This window comes from Hibiscus syriacus, unplaced genomic scaffold (genome assembly GCF_006381635.1).
Source record: "Hibiscus syriacus cultivar Baekdansim isolate YM2019G1 unplaced genomic scaffold, ASM638163v2 tig00111402_pilon, whole genome shotgun sequence".
NCBI lineage: Eukaryota > Viridiplantae > Streptophyta > Magnoliopsida > Malvales > Malvaceae > Hibiscus > Hibiscus syriacus.
Window position 1 is genome coordinate 394,416 of NW_024063082.1, and position 24,556 is coordinate 418,971.

The 24,556-nt window shown below is 36.1% G+C and overlaps 1 protein-coding gene and 1 pseudogene across 2 annotated transcripts; both read left to right on the forward strand.

Moving 5' to 3' along the window:
• The first annotated feature begins 1,550 nt into the window (after positions 1–1,550).
• On the forward strand, positions 1,551–8,348 carry LOC120162123 (plasma membrane ATPase 4-like). 2 transcript variants are annotated; one of them, XM_039172304.1, is made up of 16 exons: positions 1,551–1,646; positions 1,823–1,926; positions 3,999–4,118; positions 4,208–4,444; positions 4,545–5,306; positions 5,388–5,510; positions 5,603–5,707; positions 5,792–5,936; positions 6,024–6,188; positions 6,432–6,670; positions 6,772–6,804; positions 6,892–6,973; positions 7,080–7,240; positions 7,331–7,504; positions 7,662–7,844; positions 7,951–8,136. In XM_039172304.1, exons 2-16 carry the CDS (start codon positions 1,870–1,872, stop codon positions 8,134–8,136), a joined length of 2,772 nt encoding a protein of 923 aa, XP_039028235.1. In that variant the 5' UTR covers positions 1,551–1,646; positions 1,823–1,869. The 2 variants fall into 2 exon arrangements, with proteins under 2 accessions (XP_039028235.1, XP_039028234.1); XM_039172303.1 differs by lacking the exon at positions 1,551–1,646 and adding an exon at positions 8,252–8,348 and having other exon boundaries at positions 1,870–1,926; positions 7,951–8,132.
• Positions 8,349–10,189: 1,841 nt separating this feature from the next.
• LOC120161768 lies at positions 10,190–15,105 on the forward strand (annotated as a pseudogene).
• The last annotated feature ends 9,451 nt before the right edge of the window (positions 15,106–24,556 follow it).

The window sequence follows — 24,556 nt, forward strand, 5'->3', positions numbered from 1 at the left end:
TTCAATTTTAAATAAGAATATCTATCGTTGTGACATGTTTTTTCTATACTCTTGTGATGCACATTTTCTCTGCTTTTGTGACACAATCCTAATGACCTTTGGTATGTTTTTCGTATACCTTTGCGATCATTTTGGTGCTCGCACAAAAGACATTTGTTTTGTGATTGGTTTGTCGGTGATCACGTATAGTTAGATCTCCTATTTGGTAAAAAGTTGTTTGTCGATAAAATCAGAATTGTGTAATGAAGTATGTCAGATAGTTTGGTTCACTTATCGCTCCTTTATTATTTTGTAAAGCGTCTCGTTCGACAAATACAATGAGTTTTTATAAAGGCTACTAGATTATTTTGATGTTGGTCGTCATTCTCAAGAGAATGTTTCGTTTTTTTTTATATTTGAGTTTAATATTTTTATTTTTCTATAAATTTTTTAATGACTAATATCTTTATTTTTCTTTCTATACTTGAATGCGTTGTAATTTCGATTCATTTCTTTATTTTTATTAATGAAATTCAGTTTTGATAGTTCAAAAAATATAATTTTATTTTTTATAATTATTGAATATCGAATATATTATCCAGACAAATAATAATAATATTTCACTGTATAATAACTTAACCAGTCCACTACCCTTGAAAAAGGTTCTCCCTATTCCCCGCGCTGATTCCGTTTTCCATGATTACACTTCATTGCTTCCTTTGAATTCCTATACCTATTATTCCACTTGATCGTCCACATGACACATATATAAAATTTTGTTATTTTATATTTCAAAAGCGATATAAAGTAGGTAAAATGCAATTTTTTATTCTGATAAAATACTTCACAACGATTTTAGTGGTTTACAACCTCTATAATAAAATTTTTTATTCTGATAAAATACTTCACAACGATTTTATATTTCGGGTTCTAACATTATGAATATCGAGAATATAAACGTTTAATGTAAAATAATTGAGAATTATCTTTAGATATATATTATCTTATACTTATCATATATTAATATAAACAAATTAATTAAAAACGAGAAGCTAAAAATGAACGATATAAAAAATATAAATTAATTCCACAAAAATACCAATCTAATTATAATAATGGCAGTGGTGATAGTATAGTTAGTCATTGAAATTTTTGAGTTATTTTTCTAATTTTAATCCCTGTATGATGTTTAAATTTGTAGTTTACTATGTTTTCCTTTTTATGCTTTTAATCTACGTTTCTATAATGCCGTTAATTAATTTAAATAGTTTATAGTATTAATTTATTGAATTTGATTCGATTGTTATGTTATTATATATGCTATATAGAAATATGTAAATTTGAATATACTTAAATGTTTAATATTTTTTATTTATGAATAAGAAAAAAATGTCGTATTAAGACTGAAAAAGACTAAAAATAAAGACCGGCGAGACTAGCGTGTGAAGTGAATTGAAAGGAGCAGCGCGTGGGCGGATCAAAGCGGCCATGAAGAAACAGGCTAGGCGGGTCCCATGGTAGCTACACTTTTTGGCACTACAAATGGATGGCAGCCATCAACGGCTTCTTCCTCCTCCGCCATTTCACGTATATATAAACACATCAACGCTGGAACAGAACTCCATTCATTTACGTTAATAACACCAAACCCATAACCCAGAAAAAAGGTAAACGTTTCTGTTTCTTACTCTACCGTCATTTTCTTCCAAAACTTCCTTTATTAGTGCTGCTTCTTAGCATTGGTTACCTGCCCCTCCTTCTTCGTTCTCCGAGTATACGAGTACTTAAGCGTCTCGCGTGGTCCCTTTTAATATTGGTTTTTGTTGTATACATGCTCTAACAGCTGCAAGTTCCTTCTCTGGATAATCACCACACGTCTACTGTTGGAAGATGCCGGGCGGTAACGGCATAAGCCTCGAGGAGATCAAAAACGAATCCGTCGATCTGGTATTTTTTTTCATCCTTTTGCATCGATCGTATTAATTTTTATACATGCAAGTTTATATTGTATTTTAAGTATCGGCTTGTGTTTGTGTGTTTTTCTGCACAAGTGTTTTATTTGCTGTTAAATCACAAAAATGGCGCGATTGTATATGAATATAAGTTTAGCGCGTTCTCTGTTCTGTAATTGAATGGAACGAGTGTGTCCCGTTTCACTAAAACAGTGAAGGTTTTCGTTTTTTTGGGGGGAGGGTTACTGATGAAACTCACCAAGCGTGATTGAAACGATTTTTTTTTATGAATATAAACACCAAACAAAGAGGAAAATCATTTTCTGATGCTTTTTCTTATATATGATTCCAATGATTCATGATTAGATGGTGAAGTAGTTATGTTTTTTACTTTTGCCCAAGCATTTTCGTGTATTCCAAATAAATTAAGAGACGATTTGCTGCTAATTGAGCTTAATAGTATTTCCATTTTGTTTTTAATTAATATGATATCTGTTTCTAGCAAGATCTACTACCAAATTTCTCCTTACCTGCTTACTTGAGCTTAATACTTTGGATTGAGCTAACATCTTGGAATGAGTGTAGGAGTCACTATTTTTCGCCATAATTCTTGCGTTAGTTTTTTAACGTTAATTATTACTATTGTCAAGCAAACGGAAGTTTCCTATAGTTATAGCCTTGTAGGACTTCAAAGAAAATGTTGTTATTAGGATTTTGTAAATAGAAAATAATTATAAAAAAATTGTTTCTCCCCCTCCCCCATTTTACTGCTGATATATGAGTTTCGTTCACGTTTTGATAATTGATGGATGAGAGGATCATGTGAAATAAATAGTCGATAAGGCTCGCGAGGTCAGTGACAAACATCGCTGACAAAAATGGGTTTTTGTTTTGATGGTGAAGAAAAGGAGAATCATAATATGGCTTTATTGCAAACCACTAAACTCTCTGTTTAAAGAATTCGACTTTATTAATTCGAATCGATTTGCGTCGCACGCTTAAATTTGGTAGGTGAATCTCTAGCAAATATTTTCTACATACACAAAGACTTAGACTTAAGACCTTACTCAAGCGATATTAAACTGTTTACCACTTGAACTAATCCTGTTAATTTTAATAATTATTTATGTACTTCATTCTATTTCTTTTATAAATATAATATATTTTAAAAATAATTTTATTGATAAAAACTACAGTCTTAAAAAGGTTGTTATATTTTGAAGTAACTGTCTGGTTCTATACAAAAGCATTCTCACTCATAAAAAAGCTACTAATTATTTAAAAGCTTTGAAGGAATATTACATTTTTATATTGTTATTTAGAATCATTTTTTTCACCCATATAGCGAATATATGATAATTTAATATAAATTGCTTTGATGGAATAATTTATTAAAAAATAATAGTTAGAAACTCGAGCTTTGCAATGTAAAACAAATTCCTCATATTTGCTTTAGGCCTATGGATGTTTGGGCCTTTGAAGTTGAAGAATTTAGGTTGTACGTTTAAATTTTTTTCCTTAGGTTTGGACACACTATGTCTATATATATGTCATCATGGGTCACATTCTTAGATATCATCATATAACGGGAAGGGACAGGAATTAGGGACGACATTTGACTTTTAAGAAATAGCCTGTTTTGTTTGTTTTTGAAATGTGCTGATTGGGTTTACATCATTTCCTGCTATGGCGGTGTTTCTACTTCCCAGGGAGCTCTTGAATTGAAACCAACCAAACCATTACATAGATACAGTTAAATGAGATTTTATTTGCCCCCATTTACATTCTTTTGTTTGTTTTGACTTTGAGGCTGTTATCAGGTGATGGGTTCTATTATAGAATTTTAGCTTCTACTCTTAGTTTTCGTACCCGCAAAATTTTCATCAGAATTTCGGTTTTTTTATTGGTTGTCACTTGCCTGGCCACATATGTTCTTTGTTATGCGACATTTGATTTCTACTTAAATGCATACACACACAAAACAACCATTCTCCTTGGGTGCACTTTTGATTGAAGAACTGATATTTAAGTACTTAAGTTGGCTAAGGAAGTGATAATTGTTTATAGGAACGGATTCCTGTTGAGGAAGTTTTCGAGCAACTGAAATGTACAAGAGCAGGCTTGACGACCGAGGAAGGCAACCAACGCCTTCAAGTTTTTGGCCCAAACAAACTAGAAGAGAAAAAGGTCCATACATTATCATAACCCCTTACAAGTTTCTAAATTTCAAGATTGTATTCAGTTGTATAATCTGGTATATAATATGGTGCCAACAGGAGAGCAAATTTCTCAAGTTCTTGGGTTTTATGTGGAATCCATTGTCATGGGTCATGGAAGCTGCTGCTATAATGGCTATTGCCTTGGCAAATGGTGATGGAAGGCCTCCGGACTGGCAGGACTTCGTTGGTATCATTGTCTTATTGGTGATCAACTCCACCATCAGTTTTATTGAAGAAAATAATGCTGGTAACGCTGCAGCTGCTCTCATGGCTAATCTTGCTCCCAAAACTAAGGTGAGAATCAACATTCAGCCACTCAATGGTTCGTTGAGAATCATATGTCTGTTTTATTTTAATCATGATTTCAGCTTGTTATTCTTGTATCATATTGTAGGTTCTTAGAGATGGTCGATGGAGTGAGCAAGAAGCATCAATTTTGGTTCCTGGGGATATTATCACTATTAAACTTGGAGACATAGTTCCAGCTGATGCTCGCCTTCTTGAGGGTGATCCTTTGAAGATTGATCAATCTGCTCTCACTGGGGAGTCTCTTCCCGTCACGAAGAATCCATCAGATGAAGTGTTCTCTGGATCAACCTGTAAACAGGGTGAAATAGAAGCAGTTGTTATTGCAACTGGTGTTCACACCTTCTTTGGTAAAGCTGCCCACCTAGTGGACAGCACCAATCAAGTTGGTCATTTCCAGCAAGTGCTTACCGCCATTGGTAATTTCTGCATTTGCTCTATTGCTGTTGGAATAGTCATTGAGATAATAGTCATGTACCCAATACAGCACCGCAAGTATAGGGATGGAATTGACAATTTACTGGTTCTCTTGATTGGTGGAATCCCAATTGCTATGCCAACTGTGTTGTCTGTCACCATGGCTATTGGTTCACATAGGCTTTCTCAGCAAGGAGCTATCACAAAGAGAATGACCGCCATTGAGGAAATGGCAGGCATGGATGTTCTCTGCAGTGATAAGACTGGGACTCTGACTCTAAACAAACTTACAGTTGATAGAACACTAATTGAAGTGTTTACAAAGGGAGTCGAAAAAGAGCATGTTCTCCTCTATGCAGCAAGGGCTTCAAGGACCGAAAATCAGGATGCTATTGATGCTGCAATTGTAGGAATGCTTGCTGATCCAAAGGAGGTATTATTTTTTTCAAGTCTCTTTTTCTGTTGTTACCATTAGGTCCTTGAATTCTCTGTCATTTTTATACTGATTGGCCAGGCGCGAGCTGGTATCCGTGAGATTCATTTCCTACCGTTCAACCCTGTAGACAAAAGAACCGCTCTGACCTACATTGATTCTGATGGTAACTGGCATCGTGCTAGCAAAGGTGCTCCAGAACAGGTACTAATATTTTTCTCCCATTTTGGAATATCAATTTTTGTAGTTTTAGGTAGATAACCTCACTTATTTGCATTCATTGTTTTTGGAAATAGATCTTAAATCTCTGTAATTGCAAAGAAGATGTCAGGAGAAAGGTTCATTCAGTCATTGATAAATTTGCTGAACGTGGCCTTCGATCTTTAGCTGTTGCAAGGCAGGTCAGGAAAACAAACTTTTGCATGATTCATGTTGATTAGATAAGTTAATTGGTGTGGTCATATATTTAGTTTTCACTTCTACAGCAAGTACCTGAAAAAACAAAGGACGCTCCTGGGGCACCATGGCAGCTTATTGGTTTGTTGCCACTTTTTGATCCTCCGAGACATGATAGTGCTGAAACCATCAGAAGAGCTCTAAACCTCGGAGTGAATGTTAAGATGATTACTGGTAAGAGTAGTTTAAATGTTATTTTAATGTTGTACATTGTCTATAATTTAAAGATGTAAATTCTGTATTATTTTTCTATTATAACAGGGGATCAGCTTGCCATTGCCAAAGAAACTGGCAGGAGGCTTGGAATGGGAACCAACATGTACCCTTCATCTTCCTTGCTGGGTCAAGACAAGGATGCTTCCGTTGCTTCTGTCCCTGTAGATGAATTGATCGAGAAGGCTGATGGATTTGCAGGAGTATTCCCTGGTGTGTGTAATTGTGAAATGTCTACCTAAATATGTGATATTCTGGAAAATGGAAATTTTTAAAATATATGTTTTGGTAAGAACTACTGAGAAAGGAGTATTGTGTTATACTCTGCTTTTTGTCATGCACATCGCTTATTGATTTCCTGGAACATGTGATATTCTTAGGTCGTTCTTGATAGTGTCATTATTTTGTTCCCCTACAAAGTTTCCCCCTAACAATTTGTTTTCACGTCAATGACAGAGCATAAATATGAAATTGTTAAAAGGCTACAGGAGAGAAAACATATTTGTGGCATGACAGGAGACGGTGTCAACGATGCTCCTGCTTTAAAGAAGGCAGACATTGGAATTGCTGTCGCTGATGCCACAGATGCTGCTCGAAGTGCTTCAGACATTGTACTTACTGAACCTGGGCTAAGTGTCATTATCAGTGCAGTGCTGACCAGCAGGGCTATTTTCCAAAGGATGAAGAACTATACGGTAAGTCATATCGGAGCTTACTTTTCTTTGCATTTTACAGTCCTTTATTCCACTTGGCAAGTGTTTCTAACTTCATCTCTTGTTCCTTTCGACTTTTGTAGATCTATGCTGTTTCAATTACCATTCGTATTGTGGTAAGTATGTACAGACCTGTTGAGAATTGAACAATTATAATGGTAAATAATTTTACTAATCGGTTAGCTAATTCATCATTTTGGCAGTTTGGCTTCATGTTTATAGCCTTAATATGGAAGTTCGACTTTGCGCCCTTCATGGTTTTAATCATTGCCATTCTAAATGATGGTGAGATGAGATTTATCAGACTCTTACTTCAATGTCATACAAAACCCACCAGGAAACCTACCATTGTCTTTCAACTGATTTATTTCATCACCACACATATCTATAGGTACAATCATGACAATTTCCAAGGACAGAGTAAAACCATCTCCAATGCCAGACAGCTGGAAACTCAAGGAGATATTCTCTACCGGCATTGTGCTTGGAGGTTACTTAGCACTGATGACGGTGTTATTCTTCTGGGCGATGAAAGACACCGATTTCTTCACTGTAAGTAATGCTTTTTCCATCTCTAGTTTATGCCTTACTTTGGGTGAGATTTTCTTGTGATTTTGCTTAGTTTCCTTCCCTATATTTCAGGACAAGTTTAACGTTAGGTCGCTGAGGGATCGTCCTGAAGAAATGATGGCAGCTTTATACCTTCAAGTTAGTATTGTGAGTCAGGCCCTCATTTTTGTCACGCGGTCTCGCAGTTGGTCCTTTGTAGAACGTCCTGGACTTCTATTAGTCGGTGCATTTATGGCTGCTCAGCTGGTAAGAAATTGATGCTTTTAGTTGCGGTGAATTGTACTGCACCACCTTGGAGTTGTTTATATCGTGTCATTAACGTAGTGAAGCTTGACAAGTGACAATATTCACAATCCCGCTTCATGTTAACACATACTGAAGCTTAGCCTCTTGTATTTGGTAGGTGGCCACCCTGATAGCTGTCTATGCAAATTGGGGTTTTGCAAAGATAAAAGGCATGGGTTGGGGTTGGGCTGGTGTGATCTGGCTTTACAGTGTGGTGACTTATATTCCACTCGATCTTATAAAATTTGCGATCCGCTATGTTCTCAGTGGAAAGGCTTGGGACAATCTTTTGGAGAACAAGGTAGGAGTAATCATGAATTTCAATGGATTTATCCATTTCCCCTATACAGTATTTATTTATGTTTCTGATTTGTTTTCACTTATTATGTTGTGTGTTCCCATAAAAGACCGCCTTCACTACGAAAAAAGATTACGGGAAAGAGGAACGAGAAGCACAATGGGCAGCTGCTCAGAGAACTCTGCATGGTCTTCAACCACCCGAGACCTCGAACCTTTTCAGTGAAAGGAGCGGTTACAGGGAACTTTCGGAGATTGCAGAGCAGGCCAAGCGTAGGGCTGAGATTGCCAGGTGATTTGAACTAGCTTTCATGCATATGCACAAAAGAGAAGAACAAAATGCTTGAGAATACATGTTATATGTAGAAAATTTCCTTTTTGTGATTATGATCTTGACACATAACGTTGTAGGCTGAGGGAGCTGAATACACTGAAGGGGCATGTTGAATCAGTCGTGAAGCTGAAGGGGCTCGATATCGATACAATTCAGCAGCATTATACAGTTTAAAGCTGAAGCTGCAAGCAGCAGACTACCAACAAGGAATCACGGCAATCCTCCCTCTCTTTCCAAAGAGAGTATTGATGATGAACAAGGCCTATGGCCAATGTTATGAGAGGCAAAAATAATGGAAAAGAATTTGTAATATGGTTAGTATTCTAAGATGATCTAGGTTATGTATGTACGTTCAACCCGTAGCCTGGCCACTGATGTAAGCACGCCTCATGATACCGATGTTAGTAATCATGAATTAGTTTATGGATGAATGACTTCCTTTTTCCAACAAGTATTTGTAGACGATTTCCTATCGTTGCTACCGAGCAGCTATTGGGAGTGCCATCCATGGAGTTCAGCCTGCCACTGCATTCAATTTGGTTGCAAAACCGAGCAGACAGCAGTTCGTTCTCGGTTATCAACACGTTCATTCAATATGAGACCTGATCCCTTGCCATGTACAACAAGCCCATCAACAGCTCTTTTACCAGCATGCTCATCTATCCTCTTTAGCCATCCCATTAAAAAGAGCTAAACCAAGTTGCCAACAACAACCAATTCTATACAAAATTAAAAGTTTGCACAAAAAGATAAAACCTTGACATGGATGTGTTCATACATAAATCCAACCTTATACATCACTTGGCCTTTCCCACAGAATTGACTGGCAGCAACTCATATTTGAAACCATAAAGGCGTAGTTTTGCAATCTTTCTTCAACCTAACACGATATGTATTGCTGTAGCCTTGAACCTCCACCACCCCAACTCCCAAAAGTAAAAGAAGACGGGAAATTAACAAGGACAGTTTGCCGAACGTAGTCTGTTTTATTCAACTCATAGTTAATTTAGAAAAATAATACCCATTTTATATTTTTCCTTTCAAATGACGCCTCAAACAATTTTATTTAATAAATTTTGGCAAATGTATGTCATATCGGAAGTTCTTTTTAAAAGATGTGATTTATAGGGTAGATTTTTATATATGTGATAGGTTTTTCGAGTAAAATCTCTAGCGTTAAAGTCATCCAAAATCAAAACGAAGAAGTGAAAATTATATTTGATTGTCATATTGATACGAGTCTGATTAACTTTAAAAATTATCTTTGTCAACTGAAAAGTAACAAACCTTGATAATGAAAATCTTAAATCACACAATTTTATGCTTAGATTTTACAAGTATTAAATATAGTCATCTAAACATATATTCATTACATAATTGAAGATGTTATGTTTATGTCATCACTGTTCGATCTAATCGTCACAAAATACATAATTAAATATGTTTATGTTTATGTTTATGTCATCAAGAGTTTGATCCACTCGTGATACGTATAGTGTGTTATTTATTTTTAATAAAATTTGTACAAATTTTATTATACATTTTACTACGTTATTCTCGTTTCTTTTATTTTGATCTTGATGTATGTTATGACTTAAATACACATCTTACAAACTGTACCTTTCTTCTACAGTAAAATTATTTAAATGTTCTTTTAAAAAAATATTTAAATGTCATTTGATTAAATAAATATAAAATAAATATTATTGCCACTATATTACCTCAAATCATGGTATTTATCAATTTTTTTAAAAGAATCTTTCAGTTAGTAAAGCACAAAATTCTTAACCTTAAAATCATGAGATCAAATCTCACAAAGTACATTTCATAATTTAAAGATCTATACTCTCAACTTGAAGACATCTTATTATCTTACCGTAATACATATGAGAATAAGGAATAAGGGTAAGCTTTAAAAGAGCTTTCCTCCCATAGTAGTTAAGTCCCGTACAAAAGAGAAATATAAATCGAAATTACAGTGTTCTTGGAGGTAGATCTATAGACCTGAGAGAGTCATTCTCCTTCATTTTCCCTCAATAAAAACGATGCTATTTTGAAGAACGACCCCATTTCCATTCACAGGAAAGAAAAGGATAAAGCTGCTTCACCTTCAGAACGACCAGCCTCTCTTCTCGACGGATCTGATCGTTCGAGGTACATTTCTTTCTCTCAATCTTTCCAATCTTCTCGATCTATAGATTTACTCCCTACTTCTATCGGCATTTGTTTTTCGTTTGGAGGCATTCTTAATTTTGTTTCCGAAGCTGGAAACGGTAATAGATATATGCTGCGAAGAGAATTTGGCTCCCACGGGTATTTCATAATTCGGAGGACAACCATTTTGTAGCCGCACTTTCGTAGTGATTGTGTATTTTGTTTACTAAATTCGTTATGTTTGGATTTTAATTTGCCAATTCAGCACTAATGTTGGAACTAGAAAGATGAAAACAAACGGATCTTACATTTTTCTTACTCCGTAGGTAGATCAACAGTGATTTTCCATTGATGATTAAGCTGGAATCATCATGATTATTTATTTTGATCGGTGTCAAATGTGGCATTATTATAGATTTGTATGAGTTGTAGATTCTTCCTGTGAATTTGGAACGGCCTATATTGATGGCTCTTCCTGTTTAGTATAAGCTTGCATTTGAAAAATCTACGGGGTTGAGCTTTCATGTGACATTCAAGCAGAAATTTTCTTTGAACTGTGCATTAATTGTTTCTTGTTATTGTTTAGAAGAGTTGAAGAGCAATGTTTTACCCAAGATCTGTATGCAAATCATTTAGTAGTGATGTGTACTTGCCCTTATGTATGCATATGGATGTAATCGAGAGATGGTATCTTTTAGGAAGACGGTCATAGAGCAGATTAATCTTTGTTCTAAATGGTTTTTATTGTCGAACTTTGAACTATTTGTGTAAACTATGTCTATGTTTTACAATTTTGTACTTTGTTTTTTCTTGATGATTTGATTTTTTATTGTTCCTTTTCTTTCCTGAAACTAGCAACAATGGAGAAATCCTGCACTCTTCTCATTCACTTTGACAAAGAATCGCCTGCAATTGCTAATGAGATTAAGGAAGCGCTTGAAGGAAATGATGTTTCTGCAAAGATTGATGCCATGAAGAAAGCAATAATTCTTTTGTTGAATGGCGAAACACTCCCCCAACTTTTTATCACCATTGTCAGATATGTTTTACCTTCCGAGGATCACACTGTCCAAAAACTTTTGCTTTTATACTTGGAGATAATTGAGAAAACTGATGCAAAGGGGAAGGTATTACCTGAAATGATATTGATATGCCAAAATTTGAGGAACAATCTTATACATCCAAATGAATATATATGTGGTGTGACCTTGAGATTTCTCTGCCGCTTGAATGAGACAGAGATTATTGAGCCACTAATCCCTTCAGTTTTGCAAAATATTGAGCATCGACATTCATTTATTCGGAGGAATGCTATATTAGCTGTCATTTCCATATATAAGCTTCCACAAGGTGATCAGCTTTTGGTTGATGCTCCTGAAATAATTGAGAAGACCCTTTCTACAGAGCAGGATCCATCTGCCAAGCGAAATGCATTCCTTATGCTATTTACTTGTGTGCAGGATCGAGCTATTAATTACCTCTTGACACATGTTGATAGGGTTTCTGAATGGGATGAATTGCTTCAGGTGGTTGTGCTGGAGCTTATTCGTAAGGTTTGCAGAACAAATCGCGGGGAGAAATCAAAGTATATTAAAATTATTATATCTTTATTGAATGCTCAATCAACTGCAGTTATTTATGAGTGTGCTGGCACCCTTGTTTCTTTCTGTCATCTGCTCCCACTGCTATTAAGGCTGCTGCCAACACTTACTGTCAGCTTCTTCTTTCCCAAAGTGACAACAATGTGAAGCTTATTGTGTTAGATCGGTTGAACGAGCTCAAATCTTCTCATAGAGAGATTATGGTTGTTTTGATCATGGATGTGCTTAGGGCACTTTCAAGTCCAAATCTTGACATCCAAAGGAAGACGCTCGATATTGTACTTGAGTTGATAACTTCCTGAAATATCAATGAGGTTGTTCTTTTGTTGAAGAAGGAAGTTGTGAAGACTCAAACCGGAGAACTTGAGAAGAATGGAGAATATAGATCAATGCTCATTCAAGCTATTCATTCCTGTGCAATCAAGTTCCCAGAAGTTGCAAGCACGGTTCTGCATCTGCTTATGGATTTCTTGGGAGACAGTAATGTTGCTTCTGCTATTGATGTTGTCATTTTTGTTCGGGAAATAATTGAAACCAACTCTAAACTTAGAGTTTCCATTATAACTAGGCTGTTGGACACATTCTATCAGATCCGAGCTGCACGGGTTTGCTCCTGTGCCCTTTGGATTATTGGAGAGTATTGCCTTTCACTGTCTGAAGTTGAGAGTGCCATAGCAACCATCAAGCAGTGTCTAGGAGACCTACCTTTTTACTCCGTTTCTGAGGAAGGAGAAGCTACTGATGCTTCAAAGAAAATTCCACAAGCAAACTCCATTACCGTCTCCTCCAGGAGGCCTGCTATTCTGGCTGATGGTACTTATGCAACCCAGAGTGCTGCCTCTGAGACTGCTTTCTCCCCTCCAACCATTGTTCAGGGATCATTGGCTTCCGGGAATCTCAGATCTCTTCTCCTTACTGGAGAGTTTTTCCTCGGGGCAGTTGTCACTTGCACACTGACTAAACTTGTTTTGAGATTAGAAAAGGTGCAGCCATCCAAAGTTGAAGTTAACAAAGCGACCACACAGGCATTGCTGATCATGGTTTCTATGCTGCAACTAGGACAGTCTCCTGCTGTTCCACACCCAATTGATAATGATTCATATGAGAGGATTGTTCTCTGCATGAGATTATTGTGCAATACTGGTGACGAGATCGGGAAAATATGGTCGCAGTCTTGTCGTCAGAGTTTCGTTAAAATGCTTTCAGAGAAACAGTTGAGAGAAACTGAGGAATTAAAGCCAAAGGCTCAGGTTTCTAATGCACAACCAGATGACCTTATTGACTTCTACCATTTAAAAAGTCGGAAGGTGAGAAAACCTTCTACGATCGTTATTGTATGTGCATAAATTAACATTTTTGGTTTGTTCCAAGTTGTTCTTGCTCATATCTTAGCTGATGATCATATAAGCCCTTTTTTTTAGTTTTCTGTTTTAACATGTGTTTTTGGTTTGGTTTGATAGAATGTTCTGCTTTATCTCCTTTTCCCCTTTTGGTTATTTAGATTTTTTTGTTTATTTATTCTTAAATTATTTCTTTCTTGGATTTCGTCATGGATTTATATATGTGCTTGTATCTGAAAGTTTCAGTTGCTAACTTCCAGGGAATGAGTCAGCTGGAATTGGAGGATGAGGTTCAAGATGATTTAAAACGTGCCACTGGAGAGTTTGTCAAGGATGCAGATGATGCAAATAAGCTTAATCGCATCCTTCAGCTGACTGGATTTAGTGACCAAGTATATGCTGAAGCATATGTGACTGTCCATCACTATGATATTGTTCTTGATGTCACTGTTATCAATCGAACCAAGGAAACTCTTCAGAATTTGTGCTTGGAGTTGGCAACTATGGGTGACCTGAAACTTGTGGAGCGTCCACAAAATTATACCCTCGCTCCTGAATCTAGCAAGCAAATAAAGGCCAACATCAAGGTGTCTTCAACTGAAACTGGTGTCATTTTTGGGAATATCGTTTATGAGACTTCAAATGTACTCGAAAGAACTGTTGTTGTTCTTAGTGACATTCATATTGATATCATGGACTATATCTCTCCTGCTGTTTGTACCGATACTGCATTCAGATCCATGTGGGCAGAATTTGAGTGGGAAAACAAGGTATCTTTGTAATTAAAAACTTGTGCCTCCCTGCTATCTTTAGATATCTAGCTCAACATTGATGTCTTAGTATCCTTCAAACTTGATGTGATTGGTTTGCTAACGGTTATGTATTAGCTCGATTTTGTAAGTTGCTCACAGTCATTTGCTCTTTGGTTACCCTTCAATTTTATTCCCTGGTTACCGTTAATAGATTTCACTCTTTGAATCTGTATGCTTCTCTTGGGACAGTGCTTACAGTTTTCGCACCTATTGATGTTCCAATTTAATTTTTCATTAATGCTTTTGTGATTCAGGTTGCTGTTAACACTGTGATTCAAGATGAGAAGGAATTCCTTAACCATATTATCAAGTCCATCAAGATGAGGTGTCTTACAGCAAAGTAAGTGAACTTTATTTAGAAATGGTTTATAGATTTAAAAGTAAACCGAGCAGTTTTTGGTTTCTGCATACCTTGCTGTACGTTGCGTGATATGAATACTACAACAGGCTATACCATTTATAAGTGACTATGTAGTGAAACAATTTAAAGAATCGATCTCGATCAAAATTTATAGCATAACAACCTTATATCATATTGGTTTTGTGGCTCAAACAAACCTTTCTTTGGAAGTTTCTGTAGAAAATGCAGTTGTAAATCTCTGATGTGAGCTCCTAGATAATTTGCCTTTTTATTAATGTATTCTTGTCCTTCCATCTTTTCGGGTTGGTTTGCTTTTCAGATCCGCACTAGATGGTGAGTGTGGATTCCTGGCAGCTAACCTGTATGCAAAAAGCATGTTCGGGGAGGACGCCTTGGTAAATTTGAGTGTCGAGAAACAAGCAGACGGAAAGCTTAGTGGGTACATCAGGATAAGGAGCAAGACCCAAGGGATTGCTCTTAGTCTCGGGGATAAAATCACTTTAAAACAAAAGGGAGGCCCTTGATTCGCTAGCGGTACTTCAACCAAAGGCGGTACTCGTTCTTGTTTTGGATTTATCAGTTGCTTCCTCCATCTCCATAGAAATGCAAAGTTCAACCACATCTTAATTTTATTTATTTGTTTAAACTTGCAGGTATTTTAGCTCACATATTAAAAAGATGGCCGCGTTGTATTTGGAGTTGCATATTTAATACCATTTTTAAACATGGTGTTAAATTCATTCAGGCCTTCTGTAACACCCTAATTTAGGGGCTAAAATTAAGAAATTATAAAGTGGTGGATTTAATTTGGTATTTTGAAAGAAGCAGTGGGTTAAATTGCAAAATTATAAAGTTTGTAGATCGTTTTATGAAGTGCAGGAAGTTCAATGGCTAAACTCTTGGTTTAATCATTTTTAATTATGAGATGATATAAACCTCCAATTTTTCGTATGTTTCTGGACATTTTTTCAGTTTTTCTTATCCCGTCAACCCCTCTTTCAACTCTGATCTACTCGTCGTCCGACCTTCGATCGACGAGCCGAAACCACTATCGTGCTCGTTGTCGAGCGAGGAACAAAACCCCTCAAAGCTTTTGTCGTGAATCGTTGTTGTTCGTTGTTAATTTCAGTCGGAAGTATCGTCGGTAATAACTCAATTTCAATTGGTTTTTCGTCGATTCACGACGATCCGAGCATCCGTTTACGACACCTCCCGTACCATTGTGTTCCTTGCATCGTTCCGAGTCTGTCGGTGTCATTCTTGGTTTCCGTCGACGGCGGCGCGTGAGGAGGTGAAGCGGTTAAAGTTTCCGATTTGTTGAAATCGAGCTCTTCGTCGTTTAAAATTGTGAATCGAGCTTTGTAAGTATCTCGAAATCGCTCAAAATAATTTTTAGAAATTTTTCCGGGAATTTAGCACTATTCACACACCCCACGCGCTGTCACTGCTAGTGGGGAAGGAAAAAGTGATCGGTTTGATCGGCTTTGGAACTGTTTTGATCGGTTTGACCGGTCATAACCCGACCCGACCTGTTGACCCGACCCGACCCGTTGACTTGACCCGATCTGTTGACTCGACCCATTGACCGGCGTTGACCACTGTTGACCAAAACTTTGACAGGCTTTGATCGGGCATTAAACGACCTTTGACTTTGACCGAGTATACCTATCCTGACATTTTTCGACATTCCAAATCCGATTCCGCATTCTGTTTTTCGAAATTCGGACCCGAAGGCCTCGAAATTGGCAGTCAAACCTGTTGACTTTGATTTTGACTGAAAATTTTAAATTTTCGAAAAGTTATATTTTATGCTTTCGACGTCCTGAATCCGAATTCGAAGTCCGTTTTACCAAATTCGAATTTGGTAAGCTATTTTTCACTGATTTATCACCCGATTCGATCCGTTTATCGTAATTAAGCTCTGTTTTTTATATAATTTATGTTGATATGTATCTGAGGAATTATTGAAAGTTGAATTGAAGATCAAAGATGTTCGAATGGAATTTTTATAGTCGATCAGTATTGCACGGAAATCGAGGTAATATTTTACTATCTGTTTATGCTTTATGGAACATGTTGATATTGGTAAATGCATGAATAAGATAATGTTGGTCACTTTTATGGAGTTGAATAATTATACACTCGATATAAATGTGGTAGAAATTCGATAACTGAATTCGGATCGAATGATTAATATAAGAGATTGAGGGAATGTTAGAATTAAATTACAAGTTGTGTGATTTGCGATAAAGAAATCAGCCATGGATTTGTAACATATATTTTATATCATCAAAGGTTAAATGTTAAAAGTACTTGGATGAGAAATTATAAGAATACTCCGGTAGGATAAATTACGAAAATACCCTTATATTGTAAGATGACAAAAATTGTCCTTGGAAGTTGGTTAATAACTCTGAAAAGACATATTGATTCGGTAAAATTTCATATGTGCATAAGAAATGCTAGTTTTGCTTAGGAAATACGGACAACCAGTTTTTTTAAACCCAAGAGGGTTTGTGCAATATACTAGAAGTCGATTAAAGAATTATTTCAAGATCAAAGAATGTTCGGAAAAATAATTAATCATAAGATCTCTAAATTATATTATTTGGTTAAGAGTTAATATCGAAATTATCTTGTTAAGAAATTACAAAAATGCCCTTGAGAGGTAAAATAATATGAGTTGACCCTGAATGAGAAAGTACTTTGAAGATTCGTACTTACCTCGATTAAGTATGTATTTAATTGTTAAGATCCTGTCTTGGTACAGAAAAAATTCATGATATTCCATTTGTTAAATCTGAGAAAGCACTTGACCCGAAAATATCCGAGTTATGAGTAAATACTTGAAGAACAATTTATCTGAGGGTGCTCTTTTATCAGAATTGTTCGAATGGTCTGAAATAGATGATAAATTGGAATTAAATAATAAGATCGGATGGAAGGAAAAAATTGAAATATCGTAGATCTGTAAAATGACCAGAATACCCTATAATGGAAATGACTCAAGAATATCAGCAAGCTCAGGAATGATTAAATACTCTCGAGCTCTGTAATGATTGGGATAAAACTGAGCACCAAAATACCCTATTGGCCTAGAACAAGTAAATGTATTGGATTGATTAAGGAATCCAAATAAACATGGATGTTGTACTGCTCTTAAAAGTTATGGAACGCAGCTTAAGTGATCAACCAACGTTAGTGTTATATCATTACCTGAATGATATAAGTACCACTTTAATATTTGTTCATCTTCTCAAATTTGGATCGATGATAATTCTGGAAGTACTTGGCTCAGCTCAACTCTAGAGCGCATACAATACTAATAAGTGGGTATTCGTGAGTCAAATCAACCACGAATACCAGAATGACTTTATTATATGAATAAATTGAAATGAAATGAAGTACAACGTGTATTTGAAATTCAGAAACGTCTGAATTATTTTGGAAAACTTTAAAGTAATCGGGATAGACTTGCTTACTAAACGAACTAAGTAACATCAATGACTGAGGATTAAATAGGTGATTGGATGAGTTTGGAAACACTGTTGAACTTACATGATGAATTGTCCTTATGGGTTATGAACCATGGATCAAGTACGTCCGTATTTCTTAATATTGTTGAAACGTGAAAATGAAATAAAGATCGTTGGAAGATTTATTCAGTGATGATTATGAGGATGATCTATGGATCTGCATTATGGTATTAAAGAGTGAATACACTAGAAGGATAATGAATTGACTTGTTGACATGCATCAGTTTGGGAGTTGTGTAACTCGAGTTGTTTGATAATATGATCGATAGTCATAGATTGTAAATGACTTGAATCTTCGATTTTATATTTTCATCTAAAATCACTTCGGTCATGTTGGAAAACGCAAGTAACGCAGAAGGAAAAGATTCTGAATACCTCATTTGGTTCAATTGGGCTGAAATCCTATGAATTCAAAGTATATTCCTAAATACCCCTGATTGTTTGGGTAATGGAATCACTCGCAGTAAATCTGAATTTAGAATTATTTTGTATAAAGGTTCCTAGACGTTTTCCTGATGCATATAGAAACTTAGTGGAATTCTAAAAGTATCAATCTGAAATGTCTGATTAGATCGGTTAGAAATCGATTCTCTTCAATAAGATCTTATTATTGGAATTCGATCAAATTGCACAAGTTCATGTTATCCATATTGATAACTGCAAAATGCATCTGAAAAATAATTGGATTCTCTAGTGTGTTCCATATATTTTGAAAAATTGTTTTATTGTTTTAACATGTGGTACACTGATGTAACACCCCCAACCCATACCCGACCCGGATATGAGTCAGAGATACTACATTGACTTTAAAACACAACTCTTAATAAATAATAGTAAAATATTTGAACTTATATTAAGAAAATACAATAATATACATACTGTAATATAAGTTTACCAAAATATTCAGAGCATACACAACTTAACCCTTTAATTACATGCCAACTGCTATTTACATAACAAAATGACCTACTGATTAAGTTGCTTCTGATCTGATGGTTGCAGGAGTAATACTGTCAAGCTGCTTCACATGTCTCGTCTAATTCCTCGGATCCTACGTGTGAAACACTCACACGCTAAGTCATCGACTTAGTGAGGCAATAATAATAACAAGGCAATGTAATGTAATGAAAATGTCAGGATCATATGAGATGAGATGCAAACATGTACTTAATCAATGTAGTATACTTCATCAATATCCACACCTGTAAGCGTATGACTGTAACATTCATGAATCTGTATTAATAAGTTTATTGGTCCATGATAGCATATTGAGAACCTAAGGTATCGGAGTAATGTGAGGTTGTGCACTATGCTGTCACCACAGCTCGTATAAATGCACCGAAGTGCCCCGTAGAATTGCACCGTTGTGCCATATAATGATGTCCATAAGGACCACATAGAATTCCTTAAGAATCATATACATATACTATGGATCAAGTATGTGTCTTTCAAGACTTCACACATGTTCCAAAGGATATACATATGTCCTAAAGAACCGCGTAGAATTGCACCATAGTGCCATATAAGGATGTCCATAAGGACCACATAGAATTCCTTAAGAATCATATACATATACTAGGGATCAAGTATGTGTCTTTCAAGACTTCACACATGTTCCAAAGAATATACATATGTCCCAAAGAACCGCGTAAACCCTCTACCCTTGGCATGCCAACTATACCTATAGTTCTCATCTACATAACATGGGCTTTTACATTTCACGTAGTCTATATCGCGTAGACATATAATTCCTTACCTTTTCACATAGCTCATAACTTTTCCCACATATTCATGTTATATAAGGCATTTTATATGAACTCATGTCATGTCTCATAATACCGAATATGCTCATGTACCAAGATATAAAATCTAGACTTATCACAAGTCTAGAATGGAGTATATTTCTATAATCATGCTATGCATATGCACTCACCTATACTTCTTTGCCTTTTCCTCGATCGATCCTACTTGTAGATTGTTCTCGAACTTGTGTAGGCTCAGTATCTACATAAACATAATTTTCAAGATGATCATCAGATGTCTATGTCTTGAAATTAAGCTTTAATAGCTTACTAATTTAAGAAATTAATAGCTTAGTCTTTCTTTCTTTTTTTCTCTTTTTTTTTCTCATGGGGGAATCGGTTCCCCCCCTGGGGGTATCGGTTCCCCTCTAGCATTCTGGAAATTCATATTCGTTGAGGGGGTATCGGTTCCCCCCTGGGGGTATCGATTCCCCTCTAGTATTTTGGAATTTCATATTCGTTGAGGGGGTATCGGTTCCCCTTGAATGGGTACCGATTCCCCTAACCCAGAAATCCTATTTTGAGCCCGGAAATCATCTCATTTCAGCTCAAACATACATATTTCAATCCCTTTAATACTCTTAGCTCTCATACACTTACTTAAACTAATTATTATCCATTCAATACCTCTAAAACTAAGAAAACTACTCATCCATATAGAATTGAAGAATCTAACTCCAATTCCAACTTGTTCTAATTTCAATTCTATTACTTCATACTTCTTAATTAGCTTATTGACAAGTCAAAAATCTTATTCAAACATCAAAAACCCATCCATATCAAAATTTCATCTAAAAACTCATTTTCCAAATCTATCTCTAAAACACTCATCTTGTTGTCTTAATGTCATATAAGCTTTCCTTTAGCTTATATAACATCCCAACTTTCATTTCCAATCTTAAAAATCAAAGAAACTACCAAGGTTCAGATTCTTACCTTTACTTGCAAGCTCCACGTTTGGAGAAGGAAGAGAAGAATATAAGAAAGAAGGAAGAAGAAATGAGAGAATTCTGGAAACCTAATGCCCACGTGGGTTCTAATATAATCCCCAAGGAATATTTAATTATTTCATTTACTCAATTACTCTTTTACCCTCTTAATTCCACTTCTTTATAATTCAATCCTACACCAAATAACTCAATTAAATCATTACAATCTTCCATCATTTTACTTAAATCACCAAATGTTGAAACTTTGCAAATTAATCACTAACCCGGCATGGAGGATGTTACAAATCTCTCCCCCTTAAGAAAATTCCTGACTTGCTCCCCTAGCAGACGATGCAACTGATTCTGATCTAGTTTGTGATCGAAATCCCGAGTCTCTTCCCCTTTTTGTTGGTACTGAGCTAGAAGAAGTAGTCGTCCTCTTTGATGTCTGAACTCTTGAGTCCCCAAATCGTTCATTCTGAGCCCTTTCAAGAGCTTTTGCACGATTGATCACCTCCTGGAACGAGGACAGGTTTAATACTATCAACATTTCTTTAAGTCTAGGGCGCAAGCCCTCAACGAACCATTCGCAAGCATCTTTTTCAGTAGGCACAAGCTCAGCTACAAACCTGCTCAGCTTATTAAACTCACATTCGTACTCATATACAGAGCGGCTTATCTGCTTCAAATTCATAAACTCCTGCTTCATTTGTCGGAAAAACTGGTCTCCAATATACTTGTTTTTAAATTCTTCTAAAAACAAAGACCAAGTCAACTGATCGGTTGACATCCTCATGGTGACGTTCGTCCACCATATCCTCGCCTGACCCCTCAATAAAGACACAACTCCATCTAATTTCTCCACTTCGGAACAGTGGAGACCATCTAACATGATTTTCAAATCATTCAACCAAAGATCCGCTGACACTGGACCTTCCTCAGCTTCTCCCTTAAATTCGGGAGCTCCTAAACTTCTCAACTCTTTTGCTACATTAATTCTTTGAGTTAGTGGAGCAGGAGGTTGAAGACGCGTCAGAATAGCGTCTAACGTTCTGAAGAACGTATCTTGATCTTGCACAGGCACTCCTTGAGATGCCTGTTCTTCACCCTGCCTGGCCAGGGCAGGTGAATTACTGCTTTCAGTATGCCTATCTTCTCCCGCTTCACTTCGGGAGCTATTATGTCCGGACATCTAATAAGAATAAACACATTGTTCTATTAGCAAAACAGCATACTCATACTATACCAGATCAGAAGTTCTCGCTATTTGTTGGCATGTATTCCATTTAAAGACTCTATAGACTCTGGTTTATGCCTAGAATCGGCTAAACCATAGCTCTGATACCATTAAATGTAACACCCCCAACCCATACCCGACCCGGATATGAGTCAGAGATACTACATTGACTTTAAAACACAACTCTTAATAAATAATAGTAAAATATTTGAACTTATATTAAGAAAATACAATAATATACATACTGTAATATAAGTTTACCAAAATATTCAGAGCATACACAACTTAACCCTTTAATTACACGCCAACTGCTATTTACATAACAAAATGACATACTGATTAAGTTGCTTATGATCTGATGGTTGCAGGAGTAATACTGTCAAGCTGTTTCACCTGTCTCGTCTAATTCCTCGGATCCTACGTGTGAAATACTCACACGCTAAGTCATCGACTTAGTGAGGCAATAATAATAACAAGGCAATGTAATGTAATGAAAATGTCAGGATCATATGAGATGAGATGCAAACATGTACTTAATCAATGTAGTATACTTCATCAATATCCATACCTGTAAGCGTATGACTGTAACATTCATGAATCTGTATTAATAAGTTTATTGGCCCATGATAGCATATTGAGAACCTAAGGTATCGGAGTAATGTGAGGTTGTGCACTATGTTGTCACCACAACTCGTATAAATGCACCGAAGTGCCCCGTAGAATTACACCGTAGTGCCATATAATGATGTCCATAAGGACCACATAGAATTCCTTAAGAATCATATACATATACTATGGATCAAGTATGTGTCTTTCAAGACTTCACACATGTTCCAAAGGATATACATATGTCCTAAAGAACCGCGTAGAATTGCACCATAGTGCCATATAAGGATGTCCATAAGGACCACATAGAATTCCTTAAGAATCATATACATATACTAGGGATCAAGTATGTGTCTTTCAAGACTTCACACATGTTCCAAAGAATATACATATGTCCCAAAGAACCGCGTAGACCCTCTACCCTTGGCATGCCAACTATACCTATAGTTCTCATCTACATAACATGGGCTTTTACATTTCACGTAGTTTATATCGCGTAGACATGTAATTCCTTACCTTTTCACATAGCTCATAACTTTTCCCACAAATTCATGTTATATAAGGCATTTTATATGAACTCATGTCATGTCTCATAATACCGAATATGCTCATGTACCAAGATATAAAATCTAGACTTATCACAAGTCTAGAATGGAGTATATTTCTATAATCATGCTAGCCTACACAAGTTCGGGAACAATCTACAAGTAGGATCGATCGAGGAAAAGGCAAAGAAGTATAGGTGAGTGCATATGCATAGCATGATTATAGAAATATACTCCATTCTAGACTTGTGATAAGTCTAGATTTTATATCTTGGTACATGAGCATATTCGGTATTATGAGACATGACATGAGTTCATATAAAATGCCTTATATAACATGAATATGTGGGAAAAGTTATGAGCTATGTGAAAAGGTAAGGAATTACATGTCTACGCGATATAGACTACGTGAAATGTAAAAGCCCATGTTATGTAGATGAGAACTATAGGTATAGTTGGCATGCCAAGGGTAGAGGGTCTACGCGGTTCTTTAGGACATATGTATATTCTTTGGAACATGTGTGAAGTATTGAAAGACACATACTTGATCCCTAGTATATGTATATGATTCTTAAGGAATTCTATGTGGTCCTTATGGACATCCTTATATGGCACTACGGTGCAATTCTACGCGGTTCTTTAGGACATATGTATATCCTTTGGAACATGTGTGAAGTCTTGAAAGACACATACTTGATCCATAGTATATGTATATGATTCTTAAGGAATTCTATGTGGTCCTTATGGACATCATTATATGGCACTACGGTGCAATTCTACGGGGCACTTCGGTGCATTTATACGAGCTGTGGTGACAGCATAGTGCACAACCTCACATTACTCCGATACCTTAGGTTCTCAATATGCTATCATGGGCCAATAAACTTATTAATACAGATTCATGAATGTTACAGTCATACGCTTACAGGTATGGATATTGATGAAGTATACTACATTGATTAAGTACATGTTTGCATCTCATCTCATATGATCCTGACATTTTCATTACATTACATTGCCTTGTTATTATTATTGCCTCACTAAGTCGATGACTTAGCGTGTGAGTGTTTCACACGTAGGATCCGAGGAATTAGACGAGACAGGTGAAGCAGCTTGACAGTATTACTCCTGCAACCATCAGATCAGAAGCAACTTAATCAGTAGGTCATTTTGTTATGTAAATAGCAGTTGGCATGTAATTAAAGGGTTAAGTTGTGTATGCTCTGAATATTTTGGTAAACTTATATTACAGTATGTATATTATTGTATTTTCTTAATATAAGTTCAAATATTTTACTATTATTTATTAAGAGTTGTGTTTTAAAGTCAATGTAGTATCTCTGACTCATATCCGGGTCGGGTATGGGTTGGGGGTGTTACATTTAATGGTATCAGAGCTATGGTTTAGCCGATTCTAGGCATAAACCAGAGTCTATAGAGTCTTTAAATGGAATACATG

Bases quoted from the DNA above. Each gene is read 5' to 3' on its own strand.
- LOC120162123 (XM_039172303.1), top strand. From the start codon at position 1,870: ATGCCGGGCGGTAACGGCATAAGCCTCGAGGAGATCAAAAACGAATCC. The intron at 7,505-7,661 runs GTAAGAAATTGA...TGTATTTGGTAG, and splicing joins CATTTATGGCTGCTCAGCTG to GTGGCCACCCTGATAGCTGT. The intron at 7,845-7,950 runs GTAGGAGTAATC...TTCCCATAAAAG, and splicing joins ACAATCTTTTGGAGAACAAG to ACCGCCTTCACTACGAAAAA.